Source organism: Nomia melanderi, chromosome 14 (assembly GCF_051020985.1).
Source record: "Nomia melanderi isolate GNS246 chromosome 14, iyNomMela1, whole genome shotgun sequence".
In the NCBI taxonomy this organism is placed as follows: Eukaryota; Metazoa; Arthropoda; class Insecta; order Hymenoptera; family Halictidae; genus Nomia; species Nomia melanderi.
The window spans coordinates 7,106,196-7,128,431 of record NC_135012.1 but is presented as its reverse complement, the minus strand read 5'-3'; the positions used below and the strand labels follow the sequence as shown (position 1 = coordinate 7,128,431).

Sequence of the window (22,236 nt, the reverse complement as noted above, 5' to 3'; positions counted from 1 at the left end):
GCTTAGAGGTTCTATCTGATCCGACGCAGATTTTAAAAGAATATTCTATATCCTATATTCTATATCCTATATCCTATATCCTATATCCTATATCCTATATCCTATATCCTATGTTCTATGTTCTATGTCCTATGTTCTATATTCCATATTCCATATTCCATATTCCATATTCCATATTCCATATTCCATATTCCACATTCCATATTCCATATTCCATATTCCATATTCCATATTCCATATTCCATATTCCATATTCTATATTCTATATTCTATATTCTATATTCTATATTCTATATTCTATATTCTATATTCTATATTCTATATCCTATATTCTATATTCTATATCCTATATCCTATATCCTATATCCTATATCCTATATTCTATATTCTATGTTGTATATCCTATATCCTATATCCTATATCCTATATCCTATATCCTATATTCTATATCCTATATTCTATATCCTATATTCTATATCCTATATTCTATATCCTATATCCTATATCCTATATTCTATATCCTATATTCTATATCCTATATCCTATATCCTATATCCTATATTCTATATCCTATATTCTATATCCTATATTCTATATCCTATATTCTATATCCTATATTCTATATTCCATACAATCACTATAATATAGAAACAATAGTATAGAAATATAGGAAATAACATCTATCGCAAGATAATTTATTTATAGAAATTTTCAATTCCAGTGTTCCAAAAGAATTCATTTCAATTGAAACTAACAAACCATCGCGAGTAATATACTAGACAGCAAAATCAATGGATCAGATAAATTTCAGTTGAAAAGTGGCACAAGTCCAAAATGGTTTAACTTAATGAAAAAATGATATACGGTAGTCAGTTTACACTCATTTCAAAACGCCAAGCCTCTATTTTTGGAACCATAAATTTCGTAATGCTTTTTTCATTGTATTGCAGATGTAAAGATAAATATAATTTTTATTTTTAGATGGCATTTTAAAATGAGTCCAGACTGACTGCACTTTTTTCATAAAGTTACACTATATTGGATTCCAATAGATTTTCAACAGGTTTTTAGGCGATCCTTTAATTTTCCTCGCTAGTATATCATTCAATATCATCTTCGGGGATTATTCTCTGAAAGAAAATTATTCAATTCCGTTTTGACATAGCACAGACATTGAGGAATGTATTAATTGGCTTCCGGTGGATAAAGTATTAATATTCATGCAGCACAACGGAATCGTGGAACTCGCTGTCAGCGAAGACGAATACAGAACTAGGCAAACAAGTATACAGTTCATAACTCAGTTCAATATTAGACGCAACAGCCTAGACTTGACCATCAGTTATTATTTCCATATGTAACACGTTTCATTAAATCTGTTACAAAACGAATTCTGGAATTTATTAAGACTATAACTATCTAACAATTAGGATGACTTATTTCCAATTTTTATAAAAATTAGAAAAAATTAGAACATCTTGAGATTCGAATGGTCTCCTAGTCTCGTTTTTGCACAAATACACAAATTTAGTTTAAAATCTTTCACAAAAACGCTTTCATCATGATTTAAATACTTCATTCATGATTTAAATACTTTCAAAATAAACATTCTAAAGATCAATTTACTACATCCGATAGTTTCTTAGTGTTGATGTAAAGACACAATGCTTTTAATTTTATTGAAATAGAGAACCCTTTTATAGTACGTGTAAACAAATTTATTCACAATCTAAATATGGAAAACGAATTTTTCATGTTTTGTACATATTTAGATGAAAGCTTTTCCAAAATACCAAGAGTCACAATAGTTTAAACTGTGTGAACTGTGTTTAACCATTGTTAATTTATGATAATCACCTAACTTTTTGGCGAGGAGCATTTTCGTTAAATAACCACAGTACTTCTGAAATCCGCAGACCGTGAAATTAGCCATAAGTCTGCAGGAACATCTGAATTTATCTAATTAAATTGTAAATAGGTATGCATGTAAATTTTCTGTCGCCAGAGGCTGCCGTTGGTATTATCGATTGATTGTCCGCGACATGTGAGACGAAATAATTAGAATTGAAACCCTTTTTTGAAAGTTTAATATTAACCAGATTAAGGATAGTGATGGGAATATTTGTTTAATGATATCAGGTTCTTATACATGGTGCTCTAATTTAAACTTACTTCATGCAGGAATAAAGGACTGATAAACTAAAAAAAAAGACCTTTAGAAATTTCCTAGTTTTTCTTCATTTTGAAGAAAATTGAAAAATAATAATATCATTTATTTATTCATATAATCATTTACTTAAAGATTTGTTGATCTCTTGCACTAATAAAAGCATTAATTCTTTTAATCGTAACCGAACATTGTCTCAATAATATTTTGTATACTGCAACTATAATATGATCTCTAAATTAACTTCTTAAGGTAATTAGCAGCAAATAAATTATCTACTTCCAAACTTTTTATACCACCAAATCCGCGGGTGTTTTGTCAGGTGGTTAAAGTAGTCAAAGTGCTATTCCATCACGCCCATAAATACACAAATCTAAATAACCAAACGAAAAAACGAAGGATTTTTTATGTTTTGTTAATACAATAAACGTTCTGACACTTTATATGTACCCATTCCCACCGTAGCCGGTCAAATAATTGGTTATAAAATAAAGGCAACAGTAGCTACAATATTGAAAACGGGACGGGGCAATAGACAAAAATTGAAAAGCCGATTAATCGGACAATATAGGAATCGATATAAAGTGAAATGGACGAGGGAGAACGCAGAATTTTCAATAAATTTTCGAAACCGGTCGCGGTACGTTTAGTGTTAAATCGAACACACCGACTAACAGATTAAACACGATGACTTCGCGATTCTGTTTAGAATTGTTTATCGATTGTTGTTGAATTATTACTAATGCTAAGCTAGAAAAAGTAAAAATACCGGTCATATATCTTTCCTGTAAGAAAAGGCGGTAGAAAGGCAACCAGATGTGTCTGGATTTTGTCACTCGAAGTCAAGGGACATTTCTCGAGGCAAGGCCATAAACGGTCTTGTAAAGAAAAACGGACTCCAACTTACTTTTGGGTGTTCCATGTTCTAATTAAATATATATATATATATATATATATATATATATATATATATATATATATATATATATAATAAAACAATTATGACATACATAACATATTCCTATTACAGGAAATTGGGAATGATATTTGAACTCATATTTTTACTGTAATAGTTATATTCTACGTTTCATAGATTTATAGATTTCAATATTATATCAGAATATACGAGTTTAACACTAGAACTACCGAGCACTTAAATTGTCTTCGTGAAATTGTTCCGTAGAAACCTGAACAGTGCAATTATTGAGACTTCAGTTGTTTGCAATTCAGTTTGTGTATTGCTAAGCCAGTTTCTCTAATACTTTTTCAAAGAAGCTTCTGTTATCTGTTGAATAACTGAAAAATATGAAATCAGGAATGAGTCATTTTGACCCATCCGGTAGTTCTAGTGTTAAGCTTTTCTAATGCCGACCACGCCGCAAGCAAGACGAGCACCAGCATTGCCTGTGGGTTTTGACAATTCGTGATCACCTTTGCCAAGATCATCTGGGTCAGCATGGACCACAATATAAATATATTAACTAAAATATATATACTGTTTCATCATTTAATCACCCATTTCCAATAGTTGTTTACCGAATTATTCATATTTTTCACGGTTGTGGCGAGTGTTCGAATTTGTTCACTTTGATAAATAGAAGAAAACGTGTTCTCCTTGAACCCATAAATTCAATGTGGAATCTCAATGTCGTTTTCAGCGCCGTCCGTCCAAATAGTGGACGCCTTGGGTGAGCCCCTGAGGGACAAGTACTACGAGGCCGACAGCACCATCGAACTACAGTGCGTCATACGTCATATAGCGATGCAAGTACAGTACAGCGTTGTCCAGTGGCTGCACGGCAATCGAATTCTGAACTACGATACGACCAGGGGTGGTATCAGGTAATGCAAATGCTACTACATTCGCCCTTTTCACTCGAGAGACGCTTGTCAGCCGCTATTTGATTCGACCCAACGATATCATAAAATTCTTGTCAGATTATTTATTCGAGGAATATATAAACTGAACAGAATGTTTATCAAAGTATTAAAACAAGGAACGTGTTTAACATAATATCAAATCATATCGCCATAATTGAAATATAACACACTCAAAATTAAGTTCATATAGTGAATCAAACCCTTCGTTGAATAAAACATTCGTACATTGAATTTCTAACGAATTTAAATTCAATATTAAATTTTTAAATGTTTAATTCAGTATTAAATTTTGAAATTGTAAACTCGATATCCAATTTTTAAATTTTAAATGCAATATTCGATTTGAGAATGTTTAATTCAGTATTAAGTTTCTAAATTGTAATTTCAATATTCAATTTTGAAATTTCAAATGCAATATTCAATTTTATGTAATGTATCAACACGTGGAACGCCGAAATAAAATCGCTCTGTCCCTTAATTTATACAAGATGTTTCGTTATATTAGTTGTAAAAATATCATTGATATTTATCAGAAAATAATGAATATTTCCTGAGAAAAACATTCTCGAGTGCAAAGGGTAAAAATATTTTTCTATAATAAAATGTATTCAGCTGAAAAATTTCAATCCACGTAGAACAACGTTGCCGGTCGCGAAAGTGTTAATATATTTTTTTTCTCTAATATACCAGAAATTACAATTGCATCTGTAATCAAATTATACTCGCTATAATTGCAATATTTTCTAGTATTAGGATACCGCATAAATTCCACGCGATAGATCAAATCTTCCCTGAATTCGATATCTGCGAACGACATATTATTTCCTCATACAAGTAGGTAATTTTAATTTTAACTAAAATATCTAATTTTAAGTTACGTAAATTTTACGTAATAAATTTTAATTTTAAAGAATACAGCCTGTTCTATCAAATCACTTCATCACACTTAACAGCTTTCCCCTCCATACACTGAAATCAAGTTTATTCTTTCTTTTCCTTCGTTTATTTTCATTTCTCCTCATTTCCTGTTTACAAACAAAACGCCATCGCGCCGCTTGGTATTTTTCAATACGAAATTAGAAAAACGTAATCAGACTACCTGTCATTTTTCGAGCTGAAACAAAAAGAACACTCCGCTCGGGAACGACCCAATTTTTGAAAAAGGCCGTTACACCTAAACGGCTAACACATAATCCTTGTTGCCTTTTTTCGGATCGCCACCAATGGAAACAACAGGGGGATATAGCCTGTATTTTAGAAGTAAAGACCTTAGGTGACCTGTGGCTAGTTTGCGGTATTGTCACTTGCAAGCTTGTCAACTGGCATGTGGTTTATCCCACTTCCATCGGTCTGGCCCACGCCATTTGTTTCTGTATCCCCGTGGCGCTGCACGCCCATTGTCCTTACCGTGTACGTATCACCAACCTCTTTGCAACGACACGGTCTGTTTTAATTGTAATTGAACAGTGTGTCGAACACTATTGGAAAGTGTGGTTTTTTGTCTTTGATACATATCGGTTTCACCTGTGATAGACAGAAAGAATTTAACCTCTTCTCCCGTAATATCGAGCTACATTCTTGATGAATATTTTCAGCGGGACTGAATGTACGGAATATTTATTTATTTTAAATTTAACTTTGATGCATATCGGTTTCACCTATGATAGACACAATTTAACCTCTTTTATCCTATAATATCGAGCTAGATTCTTGATGAATATTTTCAGCTGGACTGAATGTACAGAATATTTATTTATTTTAAATTTAACTTTGATACATTTCGGTTTCACCTATGATAGACACAATTTAACCTCTTTTATCCTATAATATCGAGTTAGATTCTTGATGAATATTTTCAACCAGATTGAACACGTCAGAATAGTTATTTATTTTAAATATAAATTTGATACATATCGGTTTCACCTGTAATAGAAGCAAAGAATTTAACATCTTCTTCTGTAATATTGAGTTAGATTCTTGATGAATATTTTCAGCCGGATTGAACACATCAGAATGTTTATTTATTTTGAATATAAATGAAATATTACTTGCCTTTAATTTCTCTACTAAATTATTAACGATAACGCAGTTTTATCCAGCCGATTTGTGCAAGCAGTCGTAGGACAAGGGGTTAATTGTAAAACGTGTTCGCAGTATTGATAGAAAGTTTTTTTCAAACTGAAAATTAACACTCTTGCATCATATATATTCGTTTTTTCTGAATATGTAAAACTGCAACTTCGACGATTTCCACTGTATCTTTTCTCGGACCTCCAACGCCATCAACTACCGTTTAAATTATTCAACATCTCGAATCCTCTGAAAAACTTCTTGTTTCAAAGAAATATTAAAAGTGTTTGAGTCATCATTCTGATTATTTGTAACGCCAATTACAATGTATTACAATTATTTAAGCCAATTATACAATTTATCACTGTAGTGATATAGATTCGCATAATTTTCTTCGTTGATTATCATCAAATTTGAACAGTCCATAGATAACATCGAATGTAGCAGCAAAACAAAAGCTTAAATTTTCATTGAACCTTCATTTATAATTTATTTTGTCCCCACGTTATCGCCAAGCCTCGATCAATGGCTGCTTGCAGTGTTTGAAACTGCACGGAAGGGAAGACGCAGATAACTCGCCTCGCAGCTTCGAAAAGTTCAATATCCCCGTGCCGCTCGATTCTCCGGGAGCATTCGATTTTCACGATGCATTCGAAGTTTTTCCGCACGTTCGCGAACTTCTTTCGTATTCAAACCCCGTTCGAACCTGTTTTAACGTTGCATGATCCGCAACGGTTCGAATGCATTCGATCAGAGCGCCAGCCTATCGCTGTTTATGATGCATTGTATTCCACACGAAATAAAACTCAGTGTTTTGAAATGTACGAGAAAATATATTCAGTTCGGACAACCTTGTACTTTGGAAAACTTACTATTAACATATTCACTGCCACGAAGAACTGCGGTGTTTCGTGTATTATGTTCTTTCATAGCAACGATGACAAGGAATGAGTATCAATTATTTCGGGCCATAATTCTTAGGTTACTCTATCGTCTAGTTATTCGCGCTATTGAATATTTTTATTCGACGTAACTTATCTTACAAGGTGTAATTATTTTCAAGTAATTTGGGAGCTCCGGTCATCACTTTGGAAATACTATTAATACGTTGACTGCTACGAAGGACTGCACTGTTTTATTTATCACTTGTTCTTTCGTAGCAATCATGACAAGGAATAATTATCAATTATTTGACACTACAATTCTTAGGTTATACTATTATCTAGTTATTCGCGCTATTGAATATTTTTATTCGACGTCAGTTACCTTCAAATAATTAGCAAACCGCGGCAGTCAACGCATTAATCCCTTGTCCTATGATTTATTTCTCAATTATGATCGGTGCGACTACTTTATCCTTTGTTAAAATATAATATGTTAAAGCGTGGCTGCTAATAAGCCTTAGTAATTATATCTCTGTGAAACCAATGCCATTTACAAATTATTTATAAACGCATAAAGTAAATACATATCCCTAGGTTACTGATAATTTACAAAATGCCCAGCGTGCGTTAAGTCATTTCACGGTCACGCGTTAGTCATGCAGCATACCTCAGCGCTGTTCCTTTGAAATATAAAATATTTGTATTCCTGTAATACTTCATCACACGTTCATGCTCCAGAAACATTGTTGGTTAATCTGATGCACTAAAGTTGGACTATTTTATGACCACACGCGACGATTATAATGGCGAAGATTACACAAAGGAATACAATGTACTTTGTGGAAAATAATTCTGCAGGCAGTGGCGTTCTTAAGCCAACAAATTCGCATATATCATAAAGATCGTGGTTTCAGCATTCAGAATTTATCATAAAAAAAAAATGAAAATATTAGTAACACACGAAACTTCATGAAATATTCATGCTTCTTAATAACATTGTGCTGTGTTTAATTAAATTTTTTCATAAACCATGATACCATGAAATCAAGGAAATAAAAATATTTAAGAAGAATGATGCTAACCTTAAAATATTCTTAACATATTCAATTCCAGAAAGTATGTAGTGCACGTAGTAACGTAATATACGTGGATGAAAAGTTGGCATCTTGGGCAAGAGAAGTCTTTCACCGTGTCTTTCGCTTTCCTTTCAAGAACCACGTTTCTATCGACGAGTAATATGCAAAAAATTTGATCAGTAACTATGTTTATATTTTCTTCTTATGGAAGAGTTATAAACACAGGGTAGACTATTAACGAACTTTCATCGAGTCATTTTTATTCATAAAAACTATATAATTAAAGCAGGAATGAATTTCTAATCATTCCTGGCACGCTTAAATGTAGTATTATCTCTACATAGAAATTATTTTTATACAGAGCATGAACTGGCAAAACTGTGAAGTATAATGATATGTAATACTAAATTACTATTTGTGTATGCACTGAACACAAAATTTTTCTTTCAAGTCGCATATGTTTTGATACATTGCTGAGTATGTCCTATAGTTACCTCTAACATAATATAAATGAAAAAAGCACGGTTCTATTTGAAAAACGACAATAATCTTAAAATCTTAAAAAATACTCTGATCGTCTGAAATAAAAAGAAATATTTGAGGTAGCTACGATAAATGAAACGCTCTATGTTTTAATCCTAATTTTATATTTACGTCACTATTCATGATCTTATCGAAGTACGTGACAAAAATGTTTACTATTATAATTATATAAATATATAATATATTATATAATATATAAGTACGCAATTTATCATTATTACAACGTCTGTTACCAATCCTCAACGAGAAATAGAAAACCTATTGGCAAATAATGTATCGTAAAAATAATTGTCGAGATTTCAATGTAATTCGCATATGTGCCTGTTAAGTCGTGTCAGGCATAATGCAGGTGTCCGACGAAACTAGAACAAAAGAATGAACGGGATTTTAGGTCAATTCTGTACTTCATCTATGATAGTACTCAAACCAACGAACGGCATATCGATTTCATGATGACGTACACATCCGTCAAGCATGCTAATCTCTTCTTCCAAAATAACTGTTTAAAATTCTTACATTCTGCGACTGGCGGTTCAATCGGAAAATATACAGCGGTATCCGATAAGTCAGTTGAAAATATACCACAAAATTTACTAATTTAAAATCTCATTCGAATATTTCTCGATTACTTATCAAGCGCACGTGTACTTGATTTACTTCTGATTAAATACAGGTAGCACAATTGACGGGGAAATATTGTGCATGTAAACATAAATAAAAGGTATAAAATAAAATTGGTTTATTGAAGGTTCTTTTCAAAATAAATCGTGATTGACAATGTTCTGCTGGCAGTTAGTTAGCTGCATACTGCACTGAACAGATTGTTAATTGAAAGAAATTTGATTTTGTATGCGCATACATTTGAATACGAAATATGTGTAGAAAAGAAAAAGGAAAAATTCAAATATTTGATTTGAAATTTGCGAATAACATTCTGCATCGAGGAAGTTCGACATTTAATGGGTAAAAAATGTTCTGACACGTGGATATTTTTCCTCGGGTCATAATAAGTGGAAACGGTAAAACGAGACTTATTTAGTAGAAACGCTGCGCGTTTTCGAAAAATTTCTGGGCCACGCGTTTTCACACACTTGTGGCAAATTGCATGGTCGCGAGACTTAGCTCATAATATAATATCCACTGACGTACGTGCAAAGTACCATAAGCGATTCATCAAAACAAGAAATGAAACATTTTTCATTATAACGTGTTACAACGTGTTACCGTTGTCATCACAAATTGAAGCTTAAAAATCAGGAGAATCAGACACATTTACATTATATTTCTATTGATGAAAATTATAATTGCCTACAGAAAAATACCGAACAAAATATTGAAAAATATCAGAAGACAATTTAAACGACTACGGTGTATCTTTAGCAATAGTAAACACGTAAACGATAAAATAGAGTATTCGACAAAACATCTTTTTGAATTTGAGTTTCAAATAATCTTCAGTCGCAGTGTTTCATAATTCCAGTATGTAATCCCTATCCAAATTGTAACAATAGATTATTTTCAGTTTCTTCAGTCATTCATTATGTTATTCAAATGAAACTATTTATTTTCAAGATCATTTCGAATATTCAATGCTTTTCAGATATCAATACCTGCGAAACAAAAAATTGAAACCAATCATTTCGACTGGAACGTAGTTCTAGCTTTAAGGAGAATAGGATCGAGGTTGTGTATCGATCAGACCATTGCCACGGTCAGTGATAGGACCGTTCTAAGCCAGACAGCGCCGCGGCCAGTAGTATGGCCGTTCTTAGCCAGACAGCGGCGCACAGTACGACCGAACGTCCGTTTTCTGGACGCAACTCAATAACTTAGAAAGTGTAAGTGATAGAAAAAAATGTTTTAGACAAAAGTTGCAAGGTATACAGCTAAGCACATGGTGGTTATATTTTCTTTACAATATAGGGATATTATAAAGTGTTTTCAATGACAATGGATATTTTCCGTTTCGATTCCAACGTTATATAAATAGAGTAATGAAATTTCTTTGCACAAAATTATCTGAGAACAGATCTGTATGCTTCGTAGAGTATTTTCCATTGTTAAGAATCTATATAAGTATGTTTAACAACGATGGTTATATTTTTTTTTACATTACGGAGATATTGTGAAGTGTTTTTAATGACAATGGATATTTTCCGTTTCGACTCCAACGTTATATAAATAGAGTAATGAAATTTCTTTGCACAAAATTATCTGAGAACAGATCTGTATGCTTCGTAGAGTATTTTCCATTGTTAAAAATCTGTATAGGTATATTTAACAATGAATACAAGCTAAAAATATAAATACATGGTAAATGTCTTTAGGGCAATCTTTGAGCGTGCTAAGCAGTGCTTATTATTCATTAATGTCTGAAATAAAAATAATTTTATATAGCAGGGACTTAGCAACAGATTGGTAACCTTCAATTTTCGTTAGGCTACTAATTTTTGGGTTTCGTCCAAGGCGGCCACTGTGCTGCGCAGCTGATCGAGTCACAACGTCGATCCCATTCTCCTTAACACTAATAGTACCAGACGAGTCAAAATGACTCAATCCTGATTCCTTCTTCTTGTACTGATTAAGAAGATAACAGATGTTACTCTGAGAAATTATTAAAGAAATTGGTTTAACATTGCGCAAATTCAGTTGTAAATCAATTAAAGTTCCAATAGAAGGAGTTTCCAGAGACGAATTTCAAAATGTCAATTTAACTGCTCGATAGTTTTAGTGTTAACACATTGCGTACCGACTAATTGTCAGAAAACTGAATTGTAGTGATTGTCAATGAGATCAACTTATATCATTATATATAGAAAAACTCAGTTATCATATTGTTCTGTAATATACTTTAAATAGATAATCAATTCGAATTAAATTTAATATTTTTTTCTTAAATACTGTGGTAAGTAGCAGTGTTGCATAGTCTTTATATAAAAACGAGATTTCTCGTTACCAGTACGCAATGTATCAAAAACGGAGTGTATCAGAGAAGAACAATCGATATCGCGTTCCCTTACTCTCTAAATTCAGCAGTGATTCACAAGAAACCTATTCATTCTTTCCATAGTTCCTTCGAGACTATTTGCCTGCACGATGAGTAGAACACAATGATCCAATAACAAATTCTAACCCTGTCTTCGCGATCAAGAAGAATCTTCCGCCAACTTCTTTACCTGAATCTCCATCAAACCCAAGGGAGAAACTCACGCTACAACAGCGAAGTCCGAACATTTCGTTCCACCCCGTGCCCACGATCATAAACAGCAAGACACATACTTATCGCGATATGCAATAACAAAATTCTTTTCACATGGAACGCGTGTATATCCTGGGAATACACGATGCGGTAATAAAAATGTAAATTCCTCGTCGAATATTTTTACGAATTACTGTCTGCCGGGTTCAAGTATTTTCCCCGCGGTATGTGGCGACAGATTGCGAGCGGAAGCTAGCATTCCCAGAAGCAGGTGCCTCGCAAATACGGCGGAGCGTCTCGCTTCGCCGCGAATCGTCGCAGATCATGCGGAATACCCAGTTGAACGCGGAACCCTAACAATCTCGATCGCGGTAGCGGCGCGCGTGCCCTGCGGAAACGGGATCAATTTACGCTCGTTACACCGAAGTTATAATCCAATGTCAACAAATCGGGCTGCGTTTCGGCTGAGTCGCCGTGCAGGTTGATCCGCGCTATGTAAGTAAACCCCGGCTGCCTCGAAGACGCGTGCCAGTTAAGGAAGAGCATACAGAGGCTGAGGGATCTGATCGGCGAGCGACGCGAGATCCAGCAATCGCGGCACGCAGCGACGAAAAGGAGGATCGGGACGTGAAAACGCGTCAGTTGGCTCAGTTGCTCGGCAAGAGTGAGGTTAGGTGGCGGTAAATGGAATTAGTTTGCCCTGAGCCCGTCGTATATAGCCCGGCGCTTGTGTACATGGAAACTCGGCCTCTCGTTTCCGGAGCATCCTCGCCCTACGACCACTTCACCCCGCCGACAACCACGTGGCCCGTGGAAACCGCAGACCGTAAACACGTCGCCACAGGAAGCATCGTTTTGCCGCTCGTTATTTTTCTCGACGATATAACCGTCTGCCCGGACTGCGCCGGTGAAATGTACAGCGGCGAAGTATTGTCGGTACGTTTGCTGGAAGATGACTTTTAATTAATTCTACTGAGTGTCCGACAATTCGAATGCATATTAGAATTCCGTGCCAGCGAACGGAATGGGAAATCCTGACTTCCTTGGGGGGTTAATGCAGTTGGACCTACGGTGTTTGAAGATTTTCTCAGCCTGAATTATGTTTCACCCCCGAGCTGAAGTGTTGCAGCGATGCTCGCTTAAATTCTATGGAACCTGCTCGGCTAAATTGCACTGCGCCATCTTTACTCTTCTCCTGATGATCCTGGTTCACAGCGACGCCGCACGCGTCAAACGTAAACATGAAATGAAGGAAATTTCAATTGGATCAATTTAAGTCTTATCTTCTTAATCGCAGCACCGATGGAGTGTTGAGATTTTTCTCGTTAGAATGAGTCCAAACACGATGTAAATCGGTTTAGTTTTTTTAATTACATTACCTATAAGTTACATTAATAATAATATATTAGTTAATAATAAAGAATAATGTATATACTTACATGCTTATCATATAACAGTACGTATAAATATAAATTTGGCAATACAAAACATAAGTAAAATCTACGAGCAGCTTCAAGTACAACACAGCAAAATATAACAGAATAAAATAGAACAAAGCAAAATATAACACAGTAAAATAAAATCATACACGACAAAAACAAAGTAACAAAAGTGAAAAGCAGAATACAATTAAAAACTGCGTTGCTTGATTCCCAGTGACCCTTGTACGATAAAATGTAAGCTTAACGTAATGCACTGTCCCCGATTATTCGATTTCACCAGTCCCCTGTGTGATTTCCTGTAAAATGAATCGACTCAGCAATGTTTCTCGTAGTTCGAGTCATACAAGAAGCTTATCATCTCTCAGTTGATAAAATCGACTAATCGCTTTGACACGCTCGGCAAAATCACGGATTAAAACAACGGCCGGCACGATTAAATCATTCGTACGCCGGGCGCGTTAACGGACCGGCCGTTCAATCCCGTTTATTATACAATCGCCAAGTGCGCCGAGGAGAGGCCATTTTTCGCGACATTAAAATTACGCAGATGGCGCTACGAAGAAATTTACGGCCCCTAGAAATGTTAATTCCATTAGTCTGGTATACGATGCGCGAGGAACGTTCGAACTAAGACAAATAGCAGCAAACGGAGGAAAGTACCGTTTGCGGTTCATTAACGCTACACCAGAAGAAACTAGACGGAGATCGAGCTTGCTTAACACCGTAGATCAACGGGCAATCATCCTCTAGCTTTACGCGAGAGAAGATAACGAACGGACAAATTACATCCGTGGAAACTTTTTCAATTAAAGGTTATCTCCTCTCTGGACGAACTTGCAGGATATAGAACTTGATGCAGGGGTTAAAATATCGTCCATCCAGATTAAATAACGGTGCATATTAGTAACCGAGATATTATTTGCGAGTACACAACAGCGAGAATTTATTGATCTTTAATCGCGAATTCTGGTTTAACTCTTTGCGTTCGTACGTCGAATATGAATCGACATTAGAATTATTCGAAAATACGCTTCTCAAGACGTTTTTAAATTATGTTGTTGTGTTGTTTACTTTCTTTACTCTAGTTTAACACTTTGTTTATAGCTCCTGATCAAGGGAACTACTTGGTAACTACCAGTACGGTTTTCGTAATCGCGTAGAACACTACGCTTTAAATCAGCATAATTTTAATTGGTTACCGACTTTTAAGCATTCGAAATAAAAAAAATGATAATAGCTATGTTATATCGCGAAGATTGTTCTTGTGTGTTTTATGTTAATTTTCTCATGTAATAAAGAAAACTATAAATATTATAAAACTATACACATGTCTTTTTGGTTTCATTTGACATTCTAATTATACTGGGAAATCATTGGTTATCGAAAAATATTCTTTCAACAAATTACACACGTTGAAACTTTAACTGAAATTCTATTATTACTGTGTTATTAATAGTGAAATCACTACGTACATAATTCTACTGTCCAAATAATTTTAACTTTCTTTATACATTCTAACATTTAATAGGAGATTTTCGTAGGTTTTTGCGCGTTGAATACGAATTCGATAGCAATGAATATAACATAGAAGCAAACTGATACAGTCGTACACATGAAACGACTGCGTTGCGCTGGGGATACATGAAGCGATCGTTGACTTTGTGAATTACTAGGCGTGCCTCATGTGTGCGTCTCGCGAAACTATTTTATTTTCTCAATCGAAAACAAAATTTGTGTTGCAGCTTTCTTTTATGGTTCCAGTGCGAAAAAAGTTCGCTCTATCGTATCGTATAGTTCTATTTTATCGCACGCTCTTAATTCTCTAAATAAACTGATAATATCCGCACAGAAATCCATATGTGGCTGAGATTATTTAAACGCTTTTAAACATTGTAAATATTTACGAAAATATATTAGACATTTTATTTGAAAGAGGCTACAGATTTCTTTTGTATAAGATATGTTGATACACAATCGTTTATCGAAAAATGGATAACGAGAGGAAGGCCGAAGTACGTTATACGAAAAGGAAAAACGGAAAAAACGAAAGCAACTACAGGATTCAGATGTGGGAATAAATATTGAGGGAACAGATATCGGGAGAAAGGGGAGGAAAAAATTTGTAGAATTTTCAGGAAAGGAAATGAGACAATTGAACACTTTAGAGAAAAATGCGAGGCAGTGGAAGAAATGGTAAAAAGAGAAGATAAGATAATGAACGAAGATGGAGAGGGATTCGTACGGATGTCCAAGATAATCAGAATGAGAGATAAATAGAAGAACGGAAGAAAGAAGAGGAAAAAACTGAAATAAAAGGAAGGCATTATTTGCAACAAAAGAAGATACAATCATTTGTAATTAACGCGAAAAAATTATTTTCCATTGAAAATTGTATGTTTCTTAACATTATATTTCTTTAATATAAAATATTAACATTATGTTGTTCCTAAATTTGTGTTTAGGATAAAAAAACATGAAAACATTTTTTTAGTGACATTTTGTACATTTTTACTAAAAGATTCTTCCTAACAAAAGTATTTTTTGAAAATTGACTTGAAACATATCAAACATCTTTTTTTGAACGAGTATAAGAATAATTAGCCACTCTTATTGACTGACAGGTCGTTGTGGTAAACTCATAAAGGGCCCCTTAGACGTGTCACGAAAATTGATGACTCATAGAGTCACAATGCTTACATGTGATTCATTTATGCTTGTCGCGTATCTAATAATAACATACCTTCAAAATAAACGATGTAACTATGTGATGATTAATCATGTTAATAATATTGTATATACACATATGAGGCCATAACAATGTGGAATAAAATGGAAAGTTAAAATTTAACTCGTTGTCTTCTATCGGTGCCTAAGGGCGTTTGAAAAATTTGGTTTCGGTGTACTGTTGACGCCTATAAAATGTTATTGACAATAATTGTAATAAAGCTCGCTAAGACCTGACGTAAGTGAATTCTAATTCAACAATTACATCCTCCGTCAGTCATATATTATATAAACGTGATTATTTTAGATCGGTTTAATTTCGTTCATTTCAGTGTTTCCATGATTTCAACACTCTTTCTTAAAAATACGCATTGACGCAGAATTCTGCCGTAGCCAAAGAGTTAAGGTTCAAATACGATAGTTCAAACGTGTAATTAATGTATCCTCTACTCGAAGTAACAAGGATGCGTTGAAATACGCTTTTAAAGCATGAAATTAACTGAAGTAACGCATAAACGTTCAGTGTAAAAGTGCCATTTTTTCAGATTACTGCGTGTGCACTTTCTATTATTTTGTAATAAATTTTTGCTCGTATATATCAGCAGTGTATAGCGTGTGAGTAATTAAAAAGAGCAAACATACGTAGTCCTATGAAAAAAAGTGAGTGTACGTTAAAAGCTGTGGAAAAATTGCATCAAAGCGCGCAAAAGAGACGTCCGTGTCTGAATATCGCTTTTCCTCTTTTCGACTAATACGCATGCCCTGTGAACGTGCGCTCAGCTATCTAATGGATAAACTGTATGTTCCGAAAATCGAACTTTCGCTGTTTAATCGCTGATACGTTTAAACTGAAACCTGAGTTTATGAAATGCTACAGCACTTTCCTATTTATATTTCAGCAAATCTTTAATGTTCGGACACCTTTGTACGTGATATTAAACCTAAGGAAAAGGTAATTAATGACGAGAGAAAATATTCTGATAAAACTAAGATATTTGTTAGACTGGAAACGTTACAATTAATACTAGGATAAAATAAAACTAGGATGGAGATGATAACAATGATCTACAAAAACTTCTTCTGTTAAAGAAGGTTTAATGGGTGGGTCTTAATTAATATTTTTTATACTGAATTTAAATTTGTAATCAGTTTCCCTCGATGACCCCCAGTTTTTGAAAACTAAATGTTGGAAAAAATTAGAACCTTCATCGAGCTGTAACTTTTTCCTAGTTGAAGTTAGAAAAACATGATACAGGATAAAAATCAAGACTGTAATATACCTACTACATATACTTATGATAATAAATTTTTATACATCTAATAACGCACGTATATTCTGCATTTACACTATTTTATTAAATTAGAACTCACCTCTTCCTACTCATGAGTTAAAATCTCTCTTTATTCTGTGTAAGAAGTTAATTTACCATCAGACAATTACCATGACCGAGAAATTACTTGTAGTAAATGAAGCGTATGTGTAAAAATTAGCAATTAAAGTTCGATATGCAGGTTACATTGAAATGAAACACAGTTTCGTTGATTTTGCCTTTAATCTCCGAGGATAATTGTTGTTTTTAGGAAAATCGTTAAACTCATATTCAACGACATATGTTAATTTGACCTGATTGGGTACATAACATCAACATTCGTTCTACTTTTTTCCTGCTGACTACGATTGAACTTAGCCAAGCGCGAACCCAGGAGAGGGTTGCAAACGAATTCAATGGAAGTAAACGAGATCGAGCGCCGCACGAGACTTATACGGTTTCAGTTCTTCAATGCGACTCGTGTTTCGAATTGATATCAGAATTGCTCGCTTCGCATGCTGGTATTTTTCAGAGTATCTTTACCAAACCTTTACCAATAGTTTAGCAAAATTCATTTATTCAAAACCAATTTATTTACGAATATCGCGAACTCGGATAAATTTCGATCTCTTGTTTTAAACTTACATTCTGTTTCCTCACGTTGTAGAGTATCTGTCTTTCCTTATAATATATAATATATAATATATAATATATAATATATAATATATAATATATAATATATAATATATAATATATAATATATAATATATAATGTAATAAATATCTGTCTTTACTTATAAGTATTGAATAATTTAGAAATAGTTCATTTAAAAATAAATAGTCAATACATTTTTGACATCCTAAGTAGATCCATGCTTCCATTTTCGCAATTTCATTATAAAATGTTACAACTTATCTTAGTAATTGATTTTTAATTATGATGCTACTATTACAGAGTCAGACCTTTTATTTGTTTTATTGAAATCACAATTTATACAGCAATGTACTTCATTAATTGGATAAGCTAATGCATGAACAAACCTGAGTGTACTCGTGACCGGTCAACAATGTGTTAATTTATTCATCGGTATTGATTGTGTCGCTTCCAAATTAATCCCAGCGGTCGCAATAACTCCAACGGTCGAAACACCACTGCCACTCAATTTATGATGTAGTCTTAAAAATACGGAGACAAATCTGTTTTATGTTTTCCATCGACAAAAACTGATAATCCTGATGCGGCCACTTTAATTTTCAGAATATTTAAAGAAGTTTCGAGAAGATAGAATTTATTAAATTGTACTTATTGGACCCTTAATTGAACAATTACACGCAACTATGAACATAAGAATTATTGCTATAATACTTTCTAACTGAAAATATATTCAAATATTTAGAAATATTTTCTATCGAAAATCAAAAGTTCTTTTTATCGTTACATTAACAATTTTCTACGAAGTGCTTCTTAAAACCATCGCCTCAATGCCAAACAAAACAATTTCGTAAAATTTCGCGGAAGGAAATTTTCGAATGTATCCTTGTTTTCTTAAATTTTATAGATCTCATAACAAATAGTTATTACAGTTTCGAAACGTACGATCGTTATTGCTTATCAAATTTTAACATTCACTATATCGCTATACATATACACAGTCCAAAGGAATAATAAAAAATCAAGTCTAAAAATTCCCTCTTGAATGATGTAAATTCCCTCTTAAATGTAAAATCACAGTACGTTTTGAATAATACTGTAACCCGAGGGCGTATTATTTGGCGCAGGAAACAGCCGTAGGAGTAAAAGACATATAATTCAAAGGTTCCCGCAGTCGCGCCGTAGATAGAAGTTAATGGCGTTATGCTTAGCGTCTTAGTTCCCTAGGTGACAGAGGTGGAGTAAGGGAAGCCCCATTTACATCATAAGTAAAACTCGAACAGCACAGCTTTAAGCGATGCGATCTTAAGGCTGGGGGATGACAGAGACTCGATCTTTCGAACACAGAAAACCCTATCCACGAGGTCGTCCTGACTCCGTCGGATCCTCGCCAACGAAGGAAGACATATTTAACGAGGACTTTGGTGCCTTCGATCAGCATCATCGAGAGAGAAAAATGTACCTCCGTAGGACCTCCATCTTATCTTTCTTGCGCGGCTCCAGTCAGCAGCAAACCGTTCTGGGTTAAATCTCGGTACTTTGCGGACGAACAAACGCCTTACCGTTCGCTTTCTTTATTTTTCTTACTGTAGATAGCAGTTTATTTTGCTTACTCGACGAGCAGACGTAGGCAGACCCGGTAATTATTTGGAATCGAAGCATTGGTCGAGGAAATACGCTTTCACTCATTGTTAGTGGTTAACACGTTGAGCGGCGCACGATTTTGCTGAGGAAAATATAGAAAATGAAAATAATGGAATATCAACTTATGTAATTGAACTGCGTTTTTATTATTGCAGGTTTGATTTGTTGAATGTCACTGTGTTAGGTGGTATTACTTATAATATAGAAAAGTTCCTAAATAATCATCGTTTAATCGAATGAGTTATAGTAAATCGATTTGGTTGAGGTCACCGGTCACCGTCGTTGCATTCAACGTGTTAACACGTTGACTGCCACGAAAAACGTCAGCGTTTTATGTATCACTTATCGCTTTCCATAGCAAAGATACAAAGTAAGAATTATTAATTCTTTGATATGAACATTCTTATATTATTTAGTTATTTACGTTACGGAAAATTTGTATTCGAAATGAATTATCTTCCGAGTCATAATTATTTTCTTGTAATTTGAAAGCTTCGGTCATCGGTGACCGCCGTGGCAGTCAGAGTGATAATAGCAAATAAACTGATAAGATTTTCATACTATTTCTACCGAAGGTGTCGGAAAGTACCTTTTGAAATTGTCACTTAAAATTATTTTCTCGGTTTAATCTAATCTTCCCATGGTTAATTTTATAATCGTTATTGGAAAAGTGAAGAAGTCAGTTCAGAATATACGACTACACTTGGGAAATAATTTCAAGTCAAAATTTGAAACGGTGTTTGTCGACAGCTTTGGTAGAAATAGTGTTAAATAAATAGCATTTCTTTAGTGTTTGGTGTTTTAGCAAAATTCGTTAAGACGTTTCGTTGAAAAGTCTAAAGATAGATCTGATGTTTCGACAAAAGGTAGAAGGGAATAAAAATATTCCCCATTTCTCCTTAATCATTGTAAAGTGTAACTGAAAAGTTCTACTTCACGTCGGTGTAGGCGGGTAAAAAGCAAATCGCAGAAAAAGTAGTGAAAGGAAAATCTACCGTCCGTTTTATCGCGTTAGTCATCGTCCAATCCCGCGTGGAATATGCGTGTAACAAAACGATAAAACGTGGAGCCAGGCTGGGAAGGAATGGAAATAAAATTGCCGAGGATAATCTTTCAAAAAATGGGCAGCACTGTTCTGTTGTTCTTTCAGCTGGCGTTCTGAAATAAAAAATCATCTGTCAAGAGTCTTGTTGGAAATGGAAATTTCAACCTGCTGTTTTATGTGTTTCAGCGTGAAAACGGACTTAATGGAAGAGGGGGCCAATTCGACACTCAGTATAGCGAGGGTAGGACCAGCTGACAGTGGAAATTATACGTGTCATCTCACCACCATGCCTGACCAACCAGCCACGGTTCACGTGCACGTGCTGAACGGTGAGAATGGGCATTCTCTTTTCATTTAACACTAAAACTACCGGATGGGTCAAACCCACCCACTTCAAAATGCTTATTTTGCAAGTATTACAATTATAAAAGCATTCCTGCGAAAGATTTTCAATTAAATTCGTGTATTTGCATAGATACAAGCCTAGGACACCCTTCGAATCTCACGAAACGTATTGTTCTAATTGCAATGAAAATTTGGAAATGAGTCACTCTTTTCATGGCCTTCACCGAGTTCGATGAAACTGATATGTGTTATAGAGCTTGACGAACTAAATAATTAGCACTTTCAATGGTGACCCTAACCCCGATGGTTCCTGAGATATTCGGTGCATCTATGTCAAATATTTACTCACAACTTATAGTTCATGTCAGTCTATATAGAAGACATAGGGATCGCCAATTGCTCGGTAGTTTTAGTGTTAACCAGTTGCAGTGGAGAATTCAAAGACTCGTTAGAATCTACTTAAGAATTTTTTCTTCGCCTATTACGCATAGATATGTACACTAATTTTGTTTATTAATCATTTTGTACAAAGTGGTAGATTTGAAAACAATCTGGAATTTGTAATCTAATCAGACTGTCGACGTGTATAATATGTCGTTGGCAATTTTGGAACAAACACATCACGATGTGCATAATTCTCGGTCGATGATGCCCGAGTCTATTCTGACCCAAATTTGACGAAGAGTTTAATTACAGATCATTTGCATTTTTAGTTGATTAAATAGTACTCGATCCCTTGTCCTATGATTCTTTTTCATGATTGTGCTTGATAGAACGATTTTACTGATAATTTAGCAGAAAAAGAAAAGAATTTGATTCTTGTCCTGTGTTTATGTTAACTCTAGAGATTAAAGACTGATGATAAACAAGTAATATTTCGTTTATATGAGAAATAAACAGACATCATTTAGATTTGTCGAATTCGATTGAGAATTTGTACCACTAGAGTTATCAAACATATTAACAAACACGTTGACTGTCACGAAGAAGTTCAGGGTTTCATATATCATTTATTCTGTCGTAGGGAAGCTGAAAAGGAAAAGTTATTAATTATTTACTTTGAAATTCTTACGTTACACTATTAACACTATTTCTATTTCAGTGTCAAAAGACACTTTTGAAATTTTAACTTAAAATTATTTTCCAAGTTTACTCGTATATTCTGAATTCACTTCTCGACGTTTCCAATATTCTAAAACTAACTATAGGAAATGTCCAAAATTCAATTGAGGAAAAACGATGAAACTGAAAGAA

At 34.2% G+C, this 22,236-nt stretch overlaps 1 protein-coding gene across 1 annotated transcript in view; it reads left to right on the top strand.

Annotated features, from left to right (window-relative positions):
* LOC116433776 (zwei Ig domain protein zig-8) overlaps positions 1 to 22,236 on the top strand; it is a 129,693-nt gene that overhangs the window by 91,489 nt on the left and 15,968 nt on the right. Inside the window, exons 4-5 of the mRNA XM_031992254.2 lie at positions 3,826 to 4,009; positions 20,824 to 20,966. Coding sequence (XP_031848114.1) covers positions 3,826 to 4,009; positions 20,824 to 20,966 — 327 coding nt within the window. The remainder of the gene's footprint in view (positions 1 to 3,825; positions 4,010 to 20,823; positions 20,967 to 22,236) is intronic.